The following is a 22399-nucleotide window of genomic DNA, read 5'->3' on the forward strand; positions in this document are numbered from 1 at the left end:
TCAGCATATAAGGTGAAGGTGCCAATACATTGTGATTTATACCATAACACATAATGTCAAAAAGTCTTTTCGGGTTGTATCCAGCCATTTCAAGGTGTTTGCTGACGCAGGATGGTCACACATTGTTTGATATTTGGAATAAACCTCGTCGCGTGTCAGCTCAGTACTGAGTCTTAATAGAAAAGTGAAGATGAAGAATAATGTAAAACATTAAACATTTTCTTTCAAAGAACAAGGAGCATACAGGTAAGAATCATAAGATGTTGTTGTCAAAATTATGAGGCGTAATACCACTTACGTATAGAGTTAAGCTGCTGTCTCTTAAGGTTTCTCTGGCTTTTTTGGATAAGTTTGAACTTTTCATTCTGAGCATGTTGTAAAAGTATTCATGACTGAAATATAAAAAGATCATAAAAAGGTCACTGCATGATCACTCCCAGCTGATCGCATACTGAAGCTTGGAACTAATTAATGGATTCCGCGTCTGCCTGTTTGACATAAATTTAGCAATTTGCACCAGTGCATGAGAGTTCACCGGGTCTCTCTGTGGCTGACCCAGTGCAGTTTACAAATTAGTGAACGCCCTGACTGTGCATGCACGCACATCGCTCTCCCATTCAGAAAAAAGAACCACAATACAAACCACAAAACAAAGTTTTATGATGAGACTACAGGAGAATCGGCTGTTATCCACAACTCTACAATGTGGGCCAACAACATTGTTCTACATAGGAAGCTTTAGGACAGCTGATCCAAACTCTATTATGAGTCCTGGTTGGTTTTCATGCACATGGACCTGAAAACTGTGAATTCTGCATTTGTAAAGAGACTTTGATGTGATATTGCACAGGATTCCTGCATGAGAGACAGTGGAGGATTTCACTTTGAGACTTAATTTCAAAAGTTAGACTTTTACGTTTTTTTTCATGTGGTTTGAGTTCAAATACGCACCTTTACGACTTATAACAACATTGTTGTTGCCTTTAACATATAGGCAACAACATTACCTGGTTACATTTAGACAGCAAGAGTTCATGGTTAGATTCAGATATTATCACGGTTTCGTGTATAATATGTCCCTATATAATGATATCTAAATGGATGTGGACAAGCTTCTCCTCCATTTTTGGGTGACCATAATGAGTTTTCCAACAGCGACAACTTGTGGACATTTGGCTACGGCCTCAATGTGTATTTTCAATTACCCTGTCCCCAGTCACCTCCTCCAGCTCTTCACAGGGGACACTAAAGCACTATGATCTCTTCAGCGAGTCCTGCAAGGCCTCCTCCCGCTGGAAAATGTCTGAAATACCTCCCATGGCAGATGTCCAGATCGTATCCTCACAAGATGCTCAAATCACCTCTGCAACTCAACACTGAGCCTCTCCTAGACAACTGAGCTCCTCATCCCATTCCTAAGGGTGAGACCAGCCACTCTTTGACGATAGTAACATTCACATCGCTGCAGACACTGCCCCAACCCACCAGTCAATCTATTGCTCTGTCCCACCCTCGGTGGAGAACAAGACCTAAAGATTACCTGCACGATGAAAACTCCAATAGATTTTGACATCTGGATGAGGCGAATTGGTTGGGAGAATGCAAGCCTGAATTTAAAAGATATTTCAAGTAGCAGCTAATGTTAAAAAAAGTAACATCAACATGGTTCTTTCATCATTGTTATGGCAGTTTAATGATAACTAGTTGACCTTTAGAAGCTTGTGTGATTATCTAACAGTGTTCGAACTCAAAAACGGTGAATACTGACACATCTGTTTTCATTTTAGATTTAGGAATAACAACATCTGTGACCATATTCCCTGTGCAGGAAAAAAGTTAAGCCGTCCAACAAAACATTATAGCTAGCTCTTAACTGGTCCAAACAGTCCAAACTGCGAGTTCACTGTTTGGTGCTGAGAGATCATGAGGATTAGAGATAGAAATTTAGACTTGAAGGTGAAGTCATGCTGAATCTAAGAGCTGGTGGCAAATAAACTGTACAGCCAAAAGTTGAAAGTAAATTATGTCGTATTGGACAGACCCAAAGAACTATAGTGCTGAAGTTTCCAACCAAATTGCAAAAGTAGCAGAACAGCCATAAATCTGATACATAGTACTCAGAATATAGGTGTTTCTACAGTTTTGATTGTGAAAAATTATTTGTCAATATCCTGAGGTCAGAAAAATGAAACCAAACTGCTTTTAGACTTTTTAGCATAACAGTTACAGTTGAAAATGTAATCTATTTGTTTAGGCCTTCTTGGCATGATTCAAGTACAAATTGATCAACTTCCAGGGGACCTATGATTCCTGACCCATAAATAAGGAAAAAGGCATTTTTATTTCATAAAACAAGACATTACAGCCACTTTATTTGTGACTTCTCTTTACTTTTCTATGAGTATTTCCACTTTCCACTTTACTAATCTATTATGTTTTTAAATCTTTACAACTAAGGGGAAAGTGGATAATGGGACAAATTTATTGTTGGTCTGGATTACGGCACGATTACCAAATATGGGCTCACATATGTACACACTACAGGATGATAAGAAAAAGCGAAAGCGTATTACACCTGCCTACACATAATGTCATGTTGGCACCAAGGAGATGTGTGGTCAGGCTGGCCGGCAGACAGAAGCTGGCCACTACCTGCTCACAGAGAGCTGCTGCAACAAACCAGATGCAACCTGTGCGCTGAGAAAGGTTTCTGAACAAAAAGGAAGTTTGAGAGCGGATGTGGTGAAGATAAATTGCATCCTTCGTCTACAGGCAAAAACTAAAACCCTTTCTTCATTTTCAAAAACTTCTCTCTCTCTCTCTCTCTCTCTCTCTCTCTCTCTCTCCAAATATAATTACACTAATTACCTAATACGAATGCCGTATGTGTGTATGTGTGTTGGGGGGGGGGGGGGTGTCTTTCTCTCTCTCTCTCTCTCTCTCTCTCTCTCTCTCTCTCTCTCTTAACTTGGCAGGAGTGCGCTGCTCAGGTTAATTGTTTTCTCTGTTATTTTAGTGTGGAGCGAGCAGGCGATGGAGGGGGCGTGTGTTTGATAAACAGGGCGTGGATTTGGCAGACAGACTGGAAGAGCTGTTGAGGGTTTCCTACCGAGCCGCTGCCAGGGAGCCACGGACGCGCACAGACGGAACGGAGCGCAGCACGACAGACATTTACTGGCTGATTGGGACTGTGCTGGAGTCATCGAAGAAATCGACGTGCTGTCTTTATTGCTTTGAATCAGGACACAGCACACTTAAAGAAAAACAGGCCAAACCGACAGACATGTGGAGCTTTTTGACGCATAGTGGACAAGCTCTGCGCCACTTGTTGTGGCACAAATATATAAAGTGAACTCAGTTACTGTCCTAGTAACTGTTAAAGACCGTTGTATGAAGTCACTTGGTATGCCATGTGTTGGGTGTGTTGTGTCCCCGTGCTCATGATTGCGACCCATGGGATGTAGTAAATGGAGAGCTGCGTTCAACTTTGGACACCTGAAGGCGCAGTCCAAGCTGTCCGTCTTCTTTACCATGATCATTCTCTTCACTTACCTATTTTATTGCCTCAACGGATTTTGTGAGTCACTACCCAGACCCGTGTATGACCATCAAATTAATCTTCAAAACAAAATCATCCTGCATGATGAGCAAGACACTGAGCAGGTCGGCGCGTATAATGCGTCCCCGGTCTCGCTCGTCCGGGAACAGCTGTCGGACTTGAAAACCGATGCTCCATCCAACAATATTTCTATTGCTAATAATTTCGGCAGCAAAAAGTTCCCTCAGGCCATCATCATCGGCGTAAAGAAAGGTGGCACTCGGGCTCTGCTGGAGTTCCTGCGCATCCATCCGGACGTTAGAGCCGTCGGCTCAGAGCCGCACTTCTTTGACCGCTTCTACGACAGGGGACTGGAATGGTACAGGTAAGACAGTTTTATTTATTTACTTGTCGAATTTGATAGAAGAATGCTGCTCCTTGGTGTGAAAAAAATGCCTTGAATGATAATTAACTCTAAGAGTGAAAGTTGAAGTCAGACGACACGGATTTAGAGGTCCATTCTGCTGTAAAAGATAAGCAAAAAGGCAATTAAGGCTTTTATCTTTAATTTACAACGCAGTTTTGTAGACTTCTGAAATTAAAGTGATATGAGTTTGGAAACTTTATGCAGTGATACCCATTGCATCGCGTTTAGTGTTATATTAAAATAATCTAGGTTGAAATGTCAATAGATTATTTTTGACCTGCTTGTAAATGTGGTCTGCCGTGGATATTTTGACACTGCTGTTCAGTAGCTGCAGTTTCAGAACAGCTTGTCTGCTCATTCGGATGTCAGAGAACCTGACTGATGTGTATAAAAAAAAGTGTGCTTAAATAAGTATAAACAATGAAAACAACAACAACAAATCAATAACTGATGTGCATTGAGGACTTAAAATTGATTTGTGCCAACCTTTGAAATCCTTTCAAACTTTAACATAATTTTTTTTTGGTCTAAGATGAAGGTGAATGTCTTGTTTTACAAGCCCTTAATGTATTTTCTGGTTCTTATATTATAGTAAATGGTGGAACTATAGTAACTGAGGATGGTGTAACAATTATTTCAGCAAACTGAAATACAATTTCCTCTTATCTGCGCACGTTTTTCTACAAGCAAAAACAGGCGCAGACTGATTTGATCAGTTCCTCTCTTCTCATCTCCTCTAGTCTCCTCTCTTCATTAATATCTCTCAGCACCAATAAGATGCTCGCTGATAGCTTCCAAGGATGGCAGTGTGTTCAGTCCCCTGCCAATAAATTGCTGTTTATTGAGCTGACACGCAGCTTCCCTAAGTGTCTGTGTTAGTCTCCTGAGAGCCTCCGTCACTATCACCGAGGGAGGATGGGTTATTGTGGGTGGTGATGCTGTGGATGACCCTGTACTTTCAGATGGCTAAGGTTGATATATATACCCCTGGTCACAAATTGTTCATATTATGCCTTTACACTGAAACCTGGACAAACTGAAAGGGTATCATAGCAGCGTGAGGAGAAAAGGAAATGAAAATTAAAAATAGATAGTCATAACCATCTCATGTCTGATTAGATCAAAAAAAGAATGTTAACAGGAAGAAGGTGGATCGGCAGAGAAATTTACATTTACAGGAAAATCTGAAGGTGTAGAAAGAATGAAACATAGAAAAAACAGAAAGGGACACATGGAAAGTACAGTCAGGTAATGATTAGTTAACAGCAAAGTTCAGGTGGAATGGCTGTAAGAGAGATCAAAGTGTGTGCAGAATAGCATTTGCTTTGTCTGTGCTTAGCATGTAGGGTTCAGGAAGAGGAAGAAGCTGGGGCTTTCCTGCTGCGTGCTGACCACATAAAAAAAGACTTGCATTTGTGACAGTGGCGTCATGTGATCAGAAGCTTCTCGGGGTAACTTGAATCTGAAAGTTGCGCTTTCCTGTCTTTAAAACTGAAACCTTTGACACAGACATCAAATTCAAGTGGTTGTAAAACCTGTAAAATGGTCGTTTGCTATCAGATTCATCAAGTAAAATTTAGAACCTCCAGGAACCTCTGGAGCATATTTGAAAGTTGGTCTCTCCTGTCTTGTTGGTGTTTTACACACTTTCTTATTGTCTGACCCCATTAATGTTATTTCTTAGCCATTCCAGCATGTTGAATCCTCATGGGGTTTGTCTGTGACAGATATTTTCTGATTGGCTGCTCAGCGAATCAAGAAAATCCATATTGTTGTCCACTAGTTGATGTTTCTCCTTATTTTTTTTGTCTCTTCCTATTTTCTTCTTTAACCAGTGCCACTTCCCCAACTAAATTCTCACTAACCATATCCTTAATTTGCAGAACTTCTATTGTGAGCAAACGATAGTGTGGCAATCAGCAAACACTGCTTTATTTCTGTTTGCATATAACGGTCTTCTGGTTTCCCATGTTAAATACTGTAAATAGACTGCTACCCTGGAGATAACTTTATATCTTTGTGAGCAACAACAAAAAAAAAAAAAAAACAAGCCCGATAATCTCACCGTAGCCAGGTTAATTTGGGCTAACAGGATGTTGAAACAGGAAGCCTGACATACAAAGTATGTCAGAGCTGAAAAGAGGAGATCATTTGAAAAAAAAAGTTGGTTTGATGAATAATCCTACTCAACTGCAATTTGGAAATTACAGGTCACCCTGCCGGACCTTTATAAGAAAAAAAACAAACTTTTAAACTGGATTGCTGTTTGCTGAGGCTTGGCGATTAATTCCTTGCAGGTTTGGCATTATTGGAACTTCTCTGTTAGTTCAAAGTCTTATTAGATGTCCATTTCAAGGCAGGAATTTCAAGAAATGTGGGGAAAAAAAATGAGAATGTGAAGCTTTGATCTTCTTTACCTGAATGATGAACTGAATAAGATTAAAGGTGAGGAGAACCAGTGACCTTTTAATGTTCCCTTTACTGCTTTCTGTTGATAATACCCTGACCTTACGTCGTTTCTTTTTAAAACAGACATGCCATAAAACACTTCTCTTGTTTCTCTTTCTCTTCTTATTTCTTTTGAAGGCTTAATGAAAAGTGTGTTTTTGCCACATCCTAATCTGTTGACAGCTCATGTCAACACTGTGTGAATTGGACCCGTGTAATGACAGGTCAGACATTAACACGGACAGCTCAGGGACATACGGAGGGGCTGAGATGGATTAGGTCCCTAGCTGCGGTTAAACAAAGCCTTATGAAGCCTTAGTCAACACCCCCTCACTCACCTCGTAACGCTGGTCCTTGATGAGTGCTTCAGTCTTAATATACCTCCACCGTTAGTCCATCAGAGAAGGTTTATTGTACCCAGGGGCTATGTAGTTCACTTACAAAAAAGAAAGCAAGTATTATTGGGAAGTATTTCATTTTTCATGGAAAAGATTCATGTTTGATGAACTTGAGATTTAAGAAATCTCTAGTTTGAATCCTCATTTGAAGCAGTTATGGAGAACCAATAATTGCACAATTTCTCTTTTTATTTTCCAAATAATGTTTTAAATGTATTCGAAGAATTGCTTGTTTATGTCAAATTCTTCAAACTTGATTTTGGAAAAAGTGTCAGCCCTGGTGAATATATTTCATAGTATGTTTTTTTCGTTTTTTGTCATGGAGACAGAAAATAGTTGCCCCTCGGCTACTCCAGTGAATTTTTTTTAGTCAGCTCCATCATGATAGATATTTTCTGACTTGGAGTCAATAGCTGGGTACCTGTCTTATAGATATGCGCATATCATGTTATTTACAGTTACTGGCTAAACCAACATGGGATATAGGGAGCTGCTGTTTGCAGTAGCTGGTGATATTAAAAGTGAAGGGTAAAATATGTTGTTTAAAGAAAAAAAAAAAGGCCCCATCAGCTTTCCATATGACGGTAGTTCTGTAGATGTAAGCAGGACATGATGAAGCCATGGAGTAGTTCGAATAATTTGAAGATCAAAATACAATTTAGGGTTTTGCTGTTTTGTTAGTAGTCCGTATGCAATAAAGAGAAATATTCGCCAAAAGTTCATTGATAAATAGGCTCATTGAAGTTACAATATCTGAAAGTAATAGTTAGCTAAAGCTAACAGACAAGAATATTTTTCTGTTTATTTTTGCTACATCAAAGGAAAACGCTAGCTGAAAGTCAGCTTGATAGCCAAAAAGAGACACAGATAATTAATGGATGATTGATATACAAAAGTAATAATTAAATGGCTAAAAACTTTGCTCAAGGCAGTAGATAACCTTTCAAACAGAATATGTTTTGTATTTAATAGGAATGTTAGCTAAAAGTTGGTTAATTAGCTAAAAGAAACTAAATACTAATATATGGTTAAATAGACTGCTAAAACTAACTGATAAAAGGCTTTAAAATATTCTCTAAAATGTTTCAGTTTAGTTTTATCTATATACCACTAATTCAGAAGAAAACGTCATCTCAGGCCAACTGACATAAAGAGAAAATAGGCCATTTCCTTTGGGTAAGCTCTTGACAACAGTGGGGTGAAAAAAATAACTCTTAAAAGTATGAAATAGGTAACAGTGGGCAGCTGTCTCATGGTACAATTATCTGAAAGTAGTGGGTAATGTTTGGAAAAAAAAAGCCAAAAATAATAAGTGATAAATTATTATGGAGGAATATGTATTGGATGAAAAGCTAAAAAGTCTGACCAGTCCAAATAGTTGGACATTAGCATGAAAGCAATCAAAATAGAAACATTGTTCCAAGTTCAGCGGAGAAAATGTGACACACTTTGTCAACTTTTTTATGACTTCTTTTAAACTAAGCTTGAACTGTTCCAGTAACTACTTTTTCTTGTAATGGTTTCTGATACTCTCCCACACTATACACGTTGATTATAATCCCAGAAATATTAGACATATTTAGTTTGATCATAAAAGTATTGATTTACTTATCTCAGCCTCATTTGTCTCCCTGTTTGCTCCTCTGTGGCCTGTATGAATAATAACTTCTGACTTTCACGGTTGACTTCCTTGTCCTTTCGTTCTCCATTGTCGGCTTTCTTGGCTATTCTTCAAAAAAACATTATTAATTTAGCACAATTACATACCAAGAACCCTGGTAATTCACATATATCAATTTTAAACTGAACTGCACTGTGTGATGCCAACAAAATCATCTGAAAGTGGGCTGGAAAGTATCACTTAAACATTTATCCTCTGACAGAGCTCTTCATTTCCAAGTGTTGTCTGTGTCTTTGAGAGAAAGAGGCTTGGCCCCTGTCTTCAGCCGCTAACCAAGTAAAACATATGGACATCCTTAAAGGAAGCATTTGGCAAATTGCAAATTGAGAAAAATGCTTATATGTGGAAAAGCCTTGGCTTCGCATCTACTGGAAACGATTGTGTGGTTTTGTTGTGAAGAATGAAGGTTCAGACAGCCATGGTGTGCAAGTGTGTGTGAGCATGTGCGTGAGCTCGGATTCATTCACAATGCTTTAACCGTCCACTCTCCTCTTTGTCCCAGCACCGCTCTACCCCTTCTGGACACCACAAAGATCCCACAGATATAAATGTCATTTCTTGACATCGATCTTCCAAAATAGATTCTCTCTATTGATTTCCTTATCTATGCCTTTAACCTGCCGTTGCCTCAGAAAATGAATTAACTTCTGAATATTCAATCTTGTTGACAAGAGGCTGTTACTCCCATCCACTGCTGACATTTAAGTCTTACAGTCTGAGTCGTGCTTGGGTGGATTTATTGGCTTGTTCGGATCACTCAAATTGTGTCATAAAGCCACTGGATGCAGTTTTCCATGGGACACCCTCTTCCCCTTTATGCCTGCTTAGAGTAAGTGTTTCCTTATTGTGTTTCCTTATCTAGTCATTTCTTTTTCTCATTGTCTCACTGAGGAAACACTGAGCTGAATGTGCTACCTAGACAGGAATGTCCAGGTTTTTATTTCCTGTCAGACTTGTCTACCAATCACAGGGGATTCTCTCGTGGAATTCTTCTTTGCTCGCATTCCTGGAGGCTGCATGTTGTGGTGAGTGTTTTTCAGGCTGACAAAGGGTTTAGGTTAGAGGGAAGCTTTCAGTGAGGAATTTGGAAAAATAGTAAATGTATAGATCTTGCTGGAAGAAAGAGGGCTTTGTGCAGAATACAAGGTTCAGTGCTTTGTGAGTATAACTGAAGTCCGTCACATGCATAAACATGAGTAACAATACCCAACATGTCTGTCACAACTAATATACATGTCGTGACATGTACTGGTATTTAAATGTAAAGGGATTTATTTGTCAGAATGAATACAACATGAGAATAAAGCTGGAAAATCTATTTAGGAATAATCATAGATGACTTGACTGATTGTAGTCGAATGGGTATGGATTTTAACTCTGAGAAAAAATAAAGGCCTGATGCTACTCAGTCATCGGATTTTTGACAGCTCATCACTTGTCGACCTCTCCCCTCCCAGCGTGCTGTGTCTCATGCAGTCAGAAATAAGAGAATGAGATGACAGATGAGAAGTGAACAATGAGTGTGTAAAGAACTGAAGTCACCACATTTCATTCACAGTAACAGAATGAGAGCGCTTGTGTTGTTCATCGCGCTCATTCCACTCTTCTGGGTTTTAATACCAGACAGTCAGACTGAGAATGTGCATTTTAAGTGAAAAACTCAAGGGATATGCTTACTTTTCATCAACCACAAATTGAAATGTGCACCTCCTAAGCAGACAGAACAGATAGTGGGGCTGAGACAAATCATGACTGATGAGCTGCCATGTCTAATGGACGACAACATAATAATCCCATTTCTACATCCTTCTCTTCCTTTTCTCCTAATCATTCGCCTTTAGTTCCACACAAGCTTTTGTTTTGTTCTTCGCCCTTTGCCACCCACCATTAGTCATTTGTATTAGATGAGTGGGCTGAAAATGAATAAAGGAAAGAGAATTGGGAAAGATTCAAATTATTGCAAGCGTTGCAAGTGTGGCTTTGCCATATGTGAAAAGGAGGAAGTGAAGAAAGAGAAAAAGCTGGTGATTCAATAATCTGTTTCCATTAAAATGCAGTTCTGACATGCTAGTGCCATTTTAGCTTACTTTATACTTCCTATTCTGATATCATTTTTTTTTTTTTTTTTTCCTCTGATATCATTTCGAAAAAGCCTGTCGAATCAAATCCACAGATCCTCTTCTCCTCTCTGGAGAAGCAGGTAAATATTGACATTGTGCATGCTTTTCTGGGTGTGGTCATTAATCTTTCATTGGTGTCCAGCTCTGTTTGATGTCTGACTCCCTGATTAGTCCTGAGAGGACCAACTTTTTACAACCCCAAATCCAAAATGCCAAATGATGACAATATTAAAAAGAGAAGAACACATTGATCCTTACATTCACTTTTACTTTTGTTTCATTGCAGGCTGCATGGCAGATTTCTTTAATTTGTTAGCATACGTTCTTTTTTGCATATGAGGCCTGCGATACAAAACAACATTATCACTTAGTAATGTTTGCTTCTCAAAACGCTTGTCAAAGGCATGAAAATATCAAGCGATGACGCCTTTCAGATGTTATATGTTCCCTTTTTTTCTGCTTTTTTTGTTTGTTTCAATTCTACACAGACATTGTATGTTCTCTAAAATGCTAAAAAAAACTACTTTTGCTTCAGTTCTGCCATCACAGAAGTGCAAATTAGCTTTACCAAGAGCACAGATGTTACCCCATGGCGTCACACATTGGACTTGTTGCTGATAGCAGCCTGAAGGCCCTTTCCTTTTTTGGTCTGGAGCAAACAGCATCAGTTTCTTCCAATAAAAGATCCAGAATACTGATTGGTCTAACCGCAAAACCCATTTCCACTGCGTGATGTCCCATCCAGTATTCCACTAGACTCAGAAAAGAGCCTAGGCCAGGTTTTTGGGGGTTTTTTTTACACAGAAAACTTTTGAGTGGCACTTTTTTTTTTTTTAGTTTATCACTCACCTGAAATTGCCACAGTCCCAACCTTTTATTGAATGCATTGCTGGCCTGAAATTTAGGAATTTAACAAATTAAATAACTTCGACGAGACAAAACATAAATCTTTGGTTCATACTGTCTGCAAAGAAGAAAAACTCAGGGTAAATCAAAGAAACCCAGCATTTCTATTCCAATTGGTATTTTCACAAGTTTCTTCTTGTTTTTGGGATGTATAACAGACAAAATGTCCTAAGATTTTCCAAGAAAACGCCCATCAAGTTGACTTAACCAAATCAGAATAACTGGTTTATTGTTAATGATGTCTGTGCCAGCTTTGAGAGAAAAATAAGTTAATTATGCCTCAAACTCTGGCTCACAAAGTTATAGCTGAATTTGAGTACAAGCAAAACATCTGACAAGACATAGTGATGTCTGGAAATCTGGATACCACCACCAGCTCCTTCCGCATGTTCATCCAAACTCTGCTGTGTGTGGGCGTGTGTTTGATGTGTGCATTAATGTAGCCAAGACATGAGTCCACCCTGAGGATCCTGATAGATGGCACTCATAGCAGACCACCAAAAGAACTGTTTCCAATTTCAAAAGCTGGGCCTCAACCAGGGATTTCCGTTTTTCAGCTTAAGACGCTGCTAACAATCAGCTGAAAAATCACAGTGATGAAGGCTGAAACTCATGGGAAGAGGTTTTATGATCAGACAGTTTTCATTGTTCACAATCGACAAATGAGATTGTGTTGCTGAGCTGTGATATTCCGACATGCATACTCATTCAGACAATCCATTAAATCAGACTATCTATCTATCTATCTATCTATCTATCTATCTATCTATCTATCTATCTATCTATCTATCTATCTATCTATCTATCTATCTATCTATCTATCTATCTATCTATCTATCTATCTATCTATCTATCTATCTATCTATCTATCTATCTATCTATCTAATTAATCAATAGTTAGTTAGTTAGTTAATTGTTCAATCCAAAAAACTATGTAAAATTATGGGCAAAATAATGTGAATAAACCAAATTGCGTCAAGATGGTGTTTCAATCTCAACAGCTCTTCAATCAGATAGAATTACCACGTACAGCACCATCTTAAATCACATGATGCCGATCGCATGATAAATCTTCCAAAAATAAAGAAATATGTACATTATTTAGGAAATCTTGTGGGATACCATAGTGTTGTTTCAGCATGATCCAACAAATTCAGACAAGTCGGGGAGAGAAAGCACTCTGTCAAAAGGTTATTGGCAAATCTGCAACAAACAGGTATTGATCAAATTCCTGTCAAATAGAAAATCCACATGTAAACTGCAGAGATACCCAATTTACATATTTGTACAAATAACTCCTTGAGACAAGAAAAAGTCCATTGAAGTACCTGTCTACAGTTTGGCTGTCATCAGGCAGAGAGTATTAAGTGCAATGAAGTTGGTAAAAATCCAGAATATAATCCACAAGAATGCCTAAATAACTAACATTTACATAGAAAAAATATGCATTCTCTAAATTATTGGTATCCCCTTCTCTCTGTGGGAGCTGAAGCCACTGTAAAGTTAATAAGATTAAAGTCATTGGCCATATGACCCTTTTGATCATAGTTTTTAATGGCATGTAGAACTGTGTTTTGAGTATTTATTCTTTTAAAGAAAAAAATATATCTACCACTGTATCCCAGAACCCAAGCTTTCATAGCATTATACTAATATTCAAGAATTCAAAAAAGAAAGGAACTGGAGGGTGTTTGGAAATTAGCAAAATATTCAATCATGTGAGCAATATAATCATTATTCATGTTAAATTTTCTCCTTCCTTAAGAAGGGGATTCTTGTTTTGTTTTGTTTTTTTAAATAAGAAGAAAACATTCTCCAGTTTGTCTGTATTCACATATATAACATATTTTTGCAGTCATACTTCTCTTCCTAATTATGTAACTGTGGTCAGGACATCATGACATCACTGAGGCTGCAGAAGAAAGGATGTGTCTATGTAATCTGTCCATTTCTCCACCCAGTCTATGTCCGTTCCTCACTCAATCCTGCGTTCAGAAGATCGGATGAAGGCAGGGTGTGGCCCCTGAGGCCCCCTGGTTGCTCGGAGATAAAACCACACAAGAAGGCCACTTTGGGCTCGACAGGAACACAGCTGCAGATTTTCCCATTTGATAACTCAGTAGGGGTGGGAGTAATCAGTGTCAGTGACAAACACACACAGTTACTTACACTCACTCATAAGGACACATACATTCAAACACACATTTAGAGGCATTGCCTTTATTTTCATCATGTGTCATTACAGGCTGTTACGCTGTCTGAATGATATTATGATTACATCCTTTCCTATTCTTCATTTAATCTGGATCATGGTTTCGTCTGCATTTTGGTCAAGTTCTCATTTGTTTTTTGTTTTTTTTTCCTTCATTGATTTAAAAGTCAAAATAGAGGGGGGAAAGAGATAATTCATGTATTTGGTTAAGTTCTAATGGTTTAAGGCATAGATTGATGACATTCTCAAGTTTGTAGAGTGAATAGAAGGCTACAGCTGGCAGCCAGCTGGCTTTGTTAGCATGTTAGTCAGTCTAAAAATTTGATTAAGAGAGGCTCAAAGATGATAGTAAAGCACCATGATTTAAGTTGTTTTATCAGAAGAAGAATATATAGCTCCTGATAAAGTAAAGAGTTGTCCCTTTTACACTGGCTTTTGTGTATAGAATATGATAATTAGCTTTAGATGGCAATATTGTTATTGTGCTTCCCACTATTTGGCATAAAGATTTGCTTAGTTTAATCTAAATGCTAAATTAACTTAATCAACCGCTTCACTTAATGTAAGTTTTGTTACCAGCGCACATATAGTATAACTGGAGTAGTTATTTTTGTGCCACGTGCACATTCACATTGGCATAGACTTTAGCTAAACACAAGCTTGATCCTCTCTTTGTATGTGCAATTGCTGCTACAGTGAAGTTGACAGCAGTGCAATTTCAGCAATTCTAATGGTAGCAATAGAAGTAGTATGGCTAGTTAAAGGTTAGTGGCTTTGTTGAAAGTCACAAAAAAAGCATTCACACAAGAAAGCTTCTAGTTCTTCCTCGGTCGAACTGATAGATCTTCCTCTGTAATCAGGCCTGTCCTGGTTTTTCAAAGGAAACTCTGACTGACCTCTTCTCACCCACCCACCACTCTCAGTCCTTGAGATGTGTCTATTAACTGTTACACCTCTATTTTTCCTCACAGCTAGGCGCATTTTTCCACTCTTTCCTACCGACCTACCCCGGTGATGCAAACCTCCTTGGTAAAAATACTTGTCACCACCCTGGTGCGTCTGCCAGACTGTAACCTTCAGCGTGTGTAATAGCTTGCCACACACATGCTGACATGAGCTTCAGAAACATGAGCTGGAAACAAAATGGATTTATGTCACACAGAGATTGTGTAAGAGGATTTCACTGACAATGCAGTGTAGGGTATTTGCAGGTCCTGGAAATTACTGAAATGTTCTGAAATCAGGTCCATCAAAAAGAACTTAGAAGCTAGTAAAAACGCTTGTTCTTATAAAGGCCTTCAAAAGGGTCTGTTTTCTTTCGTAATGTCTGTGTCCTTCCTTTTCTGGAAGAAACATTTGCCACATTTGTTCAGGGGTTGTTTTTTGAGTGTTTCAGTGAGTGCTATTAGACCAGCAGCTCATCAACAAGGGGAATTATTGCTACAGCCAACCAGGAACTACTAAAAAAGAAAAATTGATAGTAGTGTAGAAAGACAAACTGGTTAAATTGAATTTTTATTATCAAATCAGTCGGTCATAGTATATATATATCTATATTCAAATTCAGAACTGCTTAAAAAAGAACTCTGACTTAAATTTAGATTTATATCTTCCAGATTGTTTTTTTTTTTTTCCTTTTTTATTGTCTTAACAGCCACAGCATCTAGCACTATTTAGACACGAGAACAAAAAGCAAAGAAAAACAGATACAGTTACTGATAATTCACTTCTCTTGTGTTTAGTGTTTGGGAGCATTATCATAAAGAAAGTGGGAAATGGAAATTCTATACTTTTACATGGCAGTGGGTACATTAAATACAATTCTAAACAGTGGCTAGACAACATCATCCATCTAATGCAGCAACCCAACTCCAACAGACCCAGAGAGAAAAATGACTTTACTTCCTCTTTTATTGAACTGCATGCACTCCTTGCTGACTTGTAATCAGTCCACAGAAACTCGTCTGCCCTGTATTTGCAGACAGTAATGACAAACCTTTCCCTCCCCGCAGCATTTTCTTTTGCAGAGCTTTGAAAATGCACAGGCAAACTGTATATGTCTTCATATGTCGCTCTGTAGTGGTTCAAGGATGTCAGTGTGTTTTAAAAATCCTTCACACATGTCAGACACATTCAAAACACTCTCACTCCGAAGGATACAGCAGGGCCTGCGTGACTTTGAAGTAGTATGAGAAAGATCAGGAGTCAGTTGGAAAAGTGAAGAAAAGAGAGGAGGTGAGGCGAGGAGAAATGGAAAGCTAGAGAAAGGAAACAAAACATGTATGGGAGAGAAATCCGCACATGATGACATGTTGCATGACATGATCCCTGTGATCCCCGGTGGTCTCACCCCCTGAATCGCAACCATCTGCAGCTGACCTTCAGGGTGGAAGAGTCCATTTCCGCACAGGGCAGCCTGATGGGGATTAAGAGGGTCCAGGGGTTTGGCCTCGGGCCCAGCAGAGCCGGTATGGATCACAGCTTTTAGAGCTCCAAAAACTCGGGACCAGAGGGAAACTTCTTAACACAGAAAGATTTCCCTCATCCCTGCCATACACACACACACACACACACACACACAGATTAACATACACGCACAAGCTAAGAACTTCATTGCTCCCAGATGTGGATTCATCCTGCAGAGGGCAAGTTCAACTGGTTACTGTGTGCACATGTGTGCATGGTGTTTATGTGTGCGTCATAGGAGAGTGCAAAGAGAGTAAAATGTTTTGTGCTCAAACAGACATGGAAATGGCTGGTCCATGTGCGTCCCACTAGAAAAGGGATGAAAGATCCTGTGTTTACAGTAAACCTGCAGGTGCCTGTTTTTACTTTCAAATCTGAAAACACTTCATCCAGAAACCAGCTAACACAGAAACAGTGAAACTGCTTCAGGCTGCAAAGAAGTGGAGGGAAAATTGCAGCGTCTAATGTGTCTGTTTAGCCTTTTTCTTCTTCTGAACTGCAACTCCTTTTCCAAAGAAGTCTGTGCTCATGCTAATTGGGAATTGCTTGCAGTGGGTTTCAAGAAAGTTGGGAGAGGATCAAGAAAAGACTGGAAAGGTTATGTAAAGCTAAACACGGAGGTATATGGTGGAACATCTCTCAACTAATTAGGTAAATAAGCAACACAGGTCAGTAAGATGACTGTGTATGAAAAGAGTTTCCCAGAGAGGTTTTGAAGTTTTTGTTCCTGATTATAATGGCATCACCATGACAAACCACACAGGCTTGTTGAATCTAATTTACTGTTTTTTCTCTAAATTTGATTTAGCAATAGTGGATTTAGCTTTTTTTAAAACAATCATTACTAACATGTCTTCATATTGACTTTGATATTTTATAGTTACAGAAGTAAGCAAGTTGTAGACCAACTAAATGTATCTTCAGCTAAGTGGCACATTCAGATTTACCAAGCCAGAGGTCAGATCTGTTTTGTCGTTTTGTCGTTACTCCAAATTCCGAGTCATGCTCTCTGGAAATTCTACATTTATGTTGAATAATCAACTTTTACGCAGTAAAAATGTCAGATTCTGGTCTTAACTCAATTGTGACTAAATAGGTAGTTAAGTGAAGTTGGCCTGGAGAGCTAGGATGGAAAATACTATTCCAATCAAATGTCCATCTTCCACTTCCACACAAAGCAGCTCTGCTTCCTTTTTAATGTCAGCACGCTCTGCTCACACCTAATTTTTTAGTGATAAACAGTAGCCCTTGAGCCTGCAGTCCTTCAGTCCGTTAACCAGGTCGTAATAAACCTCAGCCCACCCACACAGACTACAACTAAATGTGTGTGTGAGAGCGCCTGGCCTGAACACATTGTATGCACAGATAAACGCACATCTGTGCACTGTCTAACCCATTGGCATTCCTGCTCCAGATGCAAATGGTAAAGGTGAGATGAAAACAAACATCAGGTTGCTAGGTTCCCCTATAAACACACTATAAATGCTGTCAGATAAAAAGATAAAATACTGGGGGTTTTATTTTTATCAGATTAAACACTTCTAAATCCTATTTCAAGGTAAATGAGCAAATTTTGTGCTGTCTCGACTTGCTGTCACTTTTATGTTTTTACCTCTCTTCCCAAAACCCCCATTTGTGCCCACTCCTCTCCCTCTTCTCTTCCAACTTCACTCTGTTGTAACCCCCCGTTCATCTGTTCTTCAGTGATGTGTGGCTTAAGATTACAGAGTAGAGCGCAGTCCAAAATGTAAGCATCATGTCAATGGAAGCCCCTCTAAGCCTCGAGTGGGACACCATGGCTTCCATTAGCCCAACTGCATGGAATTAAACATCCATTTAGTGCGTCAGACACACTCACAAAATTGCCTGCAGGCACAGAAGAACACACTTTTTTTCTTTAAAAAAAGACCTTGCATGCACATGTGATGCTCACTTTGCTCTGTTATTTTTAGCTGGGTTTCTCTTTGCATTCCGTGAGAACAAAAATTGCGAAAGAATTTAGGGTTTTCTCTGTGTCACTGAAATATTTTTTTAAAAGAGGATGATTTCGAAGAGAAATTGAATCCTGTGAAAGTAATATTAAACGACCCAAATGCATTGCGGACAAAATATGTTAATTAAAGGATGCAACTCTCTCGTCTTCTTTTCTGGCAATACTTAATTGCTCAGCTATATTCCCTGATGGCATTTTGTTAGTCTGGGGAATGTAAGAAACAAAAGTAGACATGGCAAGCTGTAGTAGGAGCACCAAAACAAGATTTTTTTTTAAACTTTTTTTTTAACCACAAAATATCTTCCAGATTGATGGAATTTGACTGTCCAAAGGCGAAATTGAATGCCAAAAGCAGTTATTAAAGTCTCCGTGGTTACAAAAACAACATATAGCTTCTTTCTTCTACAATCAAGATCCATAAAAACTATCCTGCCTCTCACATCATGTGGTGACCACAAATAAGCCTGTGACCCATGTCTCAAAAATCAGATTATGGTGCAGTTTGTAGTGTTCGCCTTTGCTCAAAAGGCTTTGTTGGGATAAAACATCCCAACAAAGACAAAGGCCATAAAAATAGTACTGTTTTCCAAAACCGTTCTACATTTAGCATTTGCTCGATATCTCCTAAGTATGTTTTGCTCCTTCGCTGTAAAAGAGCTGAGAGATTTCTTATGAATACCAGAAGTTGAGAATTTGGTGTTACCCTCATAGCTGCATGCCAGGGGACATGCAGGATTTGGAACTAAGTGTGGTAGTTGGATGAGAGAGACAGAGAAATTGAGTCGGCTCCATCGCCACACACAAGAGCTTCACAAGCCCTCAACTTACAGACCAACCACGAAGTCTATGACCCAACCACCACCACATGACTGCTGAGGTGGGATGGGGAAGCATGGAAATTAGCTGAGGGATCTTTCAAAGTTGCTGCACTGGCATTCTTCACTGCTAAGATTTGTATAACTCCAACCAAGCCTTTGATTTCAATCTTCTCTTTAAACTCTGTGGAAGGAGCTGTATTTTTTTGGTTGTTTTTTTAGAACAAGGTAGAGGTTATTAGATACCTTTCAAGGGTTATAGTAGTATTTGAATAAGTAAGTAAAATGAGACAAATAGGTTTTCCTTTCCCTACTATTTCCTTCAAGTTATCTACATTCTGCTTTGGAACATTATAAGGATTCCCAGCTGAATACAGGCTTTTGAGTTACGATGGCTCTATTTCTCTACTTCAGTTTCTGAACCCCCTATGTAGGAGGAAGAGGTCAACCACAAAATATGTATATAAATACATATATATATATGCATACATTTATATATATATATATCTGTGGTGCTTGCTCATAAAGAACGTAACAAATCAGAAAAATATATCATTCAGTAGGAAATAACATACTCATCTTTCTTAAGCAGACTTCCTGAGCTTAAAAAAACATGTGTAATATCAACTAATTTTGGTGTAAAAAGGGCATTGCTTACATTTTGCAAGCTTGGATCAAAGGCTAGATATATTGTACAGAGAGGCAGATAATCCCTCTTTTAAATGCAGCCTCTGTCAACTGTTGAGATTTCAATAGTGTGATTACTTTTTCAGTGTGTAATATATAATGAGAAGCTTTTACCACAGCTTGTCCTTCACTATATAATTTGACGAGAATTAGATTAAGTTCACTCGAAAGGGGTGAACAGGGGATACAATTTCTAGTAGCAGTGACAGTAATCCAACCCTGTCGTAAGATTACAAGCGCTAGTAGTATGACTGCAATGTGGCTTTTATTTTAGTCCAGCAGGACTATGTCCCAACGTAAAGGAACTCAACAAAGAACAAGAGCAGCAGTTATGAGCTTGTTTAGGAGGAAGCAGCAGATGAGAGGAAATTACTTTCTTGAGGTCAATAAAGCTGTGGGTTTTTTTTGCTGTGGCTGTTCACAGACTCTCTCCCCGTCTGCACTGACATGGTCTCTCCATCAGTGCCAGCTGTTAAGACCATGTTTATCTCCCTGTAATCACAGATTTAGTCTTCTAATTACAGAGTAAAATCAAAAATCCTTCAAAGCAAGAGAGGCAACATCAAAGGAATGGGCTAAGAATATTTGAAGAATGTATATTTTTTATATATTCAAAGAAGATGGTATTTTTGTCACAGTGTTGGTATAATATTCTTAATGTTTGAATTACAGTTTTGTTCTTAACTGTTTCTTTTCATTTTCTTTTTATAAAGGAACTTGATGCCTCGGACTCTGGAGGGTCAGATCACTATGGAGAAGACCCCAAGTTATTTCATCACCAAAGAAGCGCCTCGGCGTGTCCTCTCCATGAGCCGCCACACCAAACTCATCGTGGTGGTGCGAGATCCTGTGACACGGGCTATTTCTGATTACACCCAGACTCTGTCCAAATCTCCAGGGCTCCCATCCTTCCAGAACCTGGCCTTCCGCAATGCCACTCAGAGCCTCATTGACACATCTTGGAGTGCCATACGCATCGGCATCTATGCTAAGCATCTAGAGAACTGGCTGCGCTACTTTCCACTTTCACGTTTCCTTTTTGTTAGCGGGGAACGCCTTGTGACTGACCCAGCGGGCGAAATGGGCCGAGTCCAAGACTTTCTGGGGCTCAAACGTGTGGTCACAGACAAACACTTCTACTTCAACCAGACCAAAGGTTTCCCCTGCCTAAAGAAGCCCGAGGGGAGCAGCAGACCGCGCTGCCTGGGGAAATCAAAGGGTAGACCCCATCCTCAGATACCGTCTGAGGTCCTGCTCAGGCTCAGAGACTTTTACAGACCCTTTAATCTCAAGTTCTACCAAATGACTGGCCAGGATTTTGGCTGGAACTGAATGGCTATTCACCAAAGTTTTTCAAATCTGTCAATACCACTCTTACTGTGTGTAGCGTTTATTATGGAAAATATGCCTTTTCTTCATTTCCAAAGTGAAGATAACCGAACGACAACATATATGTCTGCCTTACAAAAGCCATGTTAACACAGTTTTTCACAGCTTCAATCTTGTGAGCCACTTAGCAAGAAATAAAAAGAAATAAAAAACGAAAGCTCATGAGAACCTCTACATTGAGACAAGCACAAGACAAACTGTTAATAGTTGCTTATTTGCCTTGATTACGACATCTACCGTCTGGCACATTAAGGGCTAAATCAGCTAAGATCTCACTGCTGTCCAAAACTCTTAGTAGCACAACTTCAAATTGACAATAACACCAGATAGAAGCCAATGCTACAAATCAATAAACCACAGTAAAACTGGATTGAAAAGGCTGAGAAACTTTGTCAAATACAATAAACCAAGAGAATTATTTTGAATTATGCACAGTGGTACAATCACAATAAATGAGTGCTGTTGACATATAAGATTCATCAAGAGTCAGTTCAATTGTGCAAGCATTGTCATTTATACTCTGCGTAAATGAGAAGAAATATTTACACAATGTAAACAGTTTCATGAAGTTCTTGTTCACCATTTTTTTCAGTGTAAGATAATTTCATCCCCCCCCCCACCCCACCCCACCACCATTTTCTTAAGCTATAACATGGATGTAATACCAGATACATGTACAAAATGATACCAGTCAGGCTGGTATCATTGTCCTCTACATGCTGTAAATTTGCTCTTATTTATGTCCACGATGCAATGCTTTATATATTCACAATCCCCAAAAAAATGTATTTTTATGTTTGATTTAGTAGACTCACCTCCAAAAATGGTACTTACATGCAACTGTGTGTTTTTGAAAGCCTAATTTATTCAAAGGGAAAGTGTTGCAGAGATGTTTTCTCCGGGAAGTTTGTATTTGAAATTCTGCTCAAAATTCTGACTAAATCTTTTACTCGGAAACATGTCTTTGGGTTATTTATGCACTGCCTTTCTGCAAGATCGTTCACCTCATCCTCTTTGTGTTCATTCCAAACAAGTACATGTTGCTGCTGCCAAGAGGTTAATATACATCTGTTGGGCAGATGATTTCTTCCTGGAAGAGAACTACCACAGAGAATGATCAGAATATAAAATGTAATCAATCACTTTTGTAGAATTTCATGACTTAGTAGGGAAGCTGACATTTATTTACAGCATACTGAAATGCCTCTACAATCGGGTGTTGAGCTCTTAAAAAGAGCAAGGAAATTACTTTGATGTGTGGTCAGTCAGTCTTTTAATGGATAAAGGATTTAAAGGAGAAGTCGCAGGCCTCTGATCCA

At 38.9% G+C, this 22399-nt stretch overlaps 1 protein-coding gene across 1 annotated transcript; it reads left to right on the forward strand.

Annotated features, from left to right (window-relative positions):
• Nucleotides 1-3071: 3071 nt before the first annotated feature.
• LOC140278635 (heparan sulfate glucosamine 3-O-sulfotransferase 6) lies at nt 3072-21221 on the forward strand. Its single transcript, XM_072373687.1, has 2 exons — nt 3072-3923; nt 20405-21221. The coding sequence occupies exons 1-2, from the start codon at nt 3454-3456 to the stop codon at nt 21021-21023; spliced, it is 1089 nt and encodes a 362-aa protein (XP_072229788.1). The 5' UTR covers nt 3072-3453; the 3' UTR covers nt 21024-21221.
• Nucleotides 21222-22399: the final 1178 nt, after the last annotated feature.

This window comes from Leuresthes tenuis, unplaced genomic scaffold (genome assembly GCF_036924035.1).
Source record: "Leuresthes tenuis unplaced genomic scaffold, fLeuTen1.0.hap1 SCAF_20, whole genome shotgun sequence".
Taxonomy (NCBI): domain Eukaryota; kingdom Metazoa; phylum Chordata; class Actinopteri; order Atheriniformes; family Atherinopsidae; genus Leuresthes; species Leuresthes tenuis.

What these genes read in the sequence shown, in the direction of transcription:
- LOC140278635 (XM_072373687.1), top strand. Translation starts at nt 3,454, where the DNA reads ATGGGATGTAGTAAATGGAGAGCTGCGTTCAACTTTGGACACCTGAAG. An exon ending in AGGGGACTGGAATGGTACAG is followed by an intron (nt 3,924 to 20,404) that starts GTAAGACAGTTT and finishes CTTTTTATAAAG; the next exon opens with GAACTTGATGCCTCGGACTC.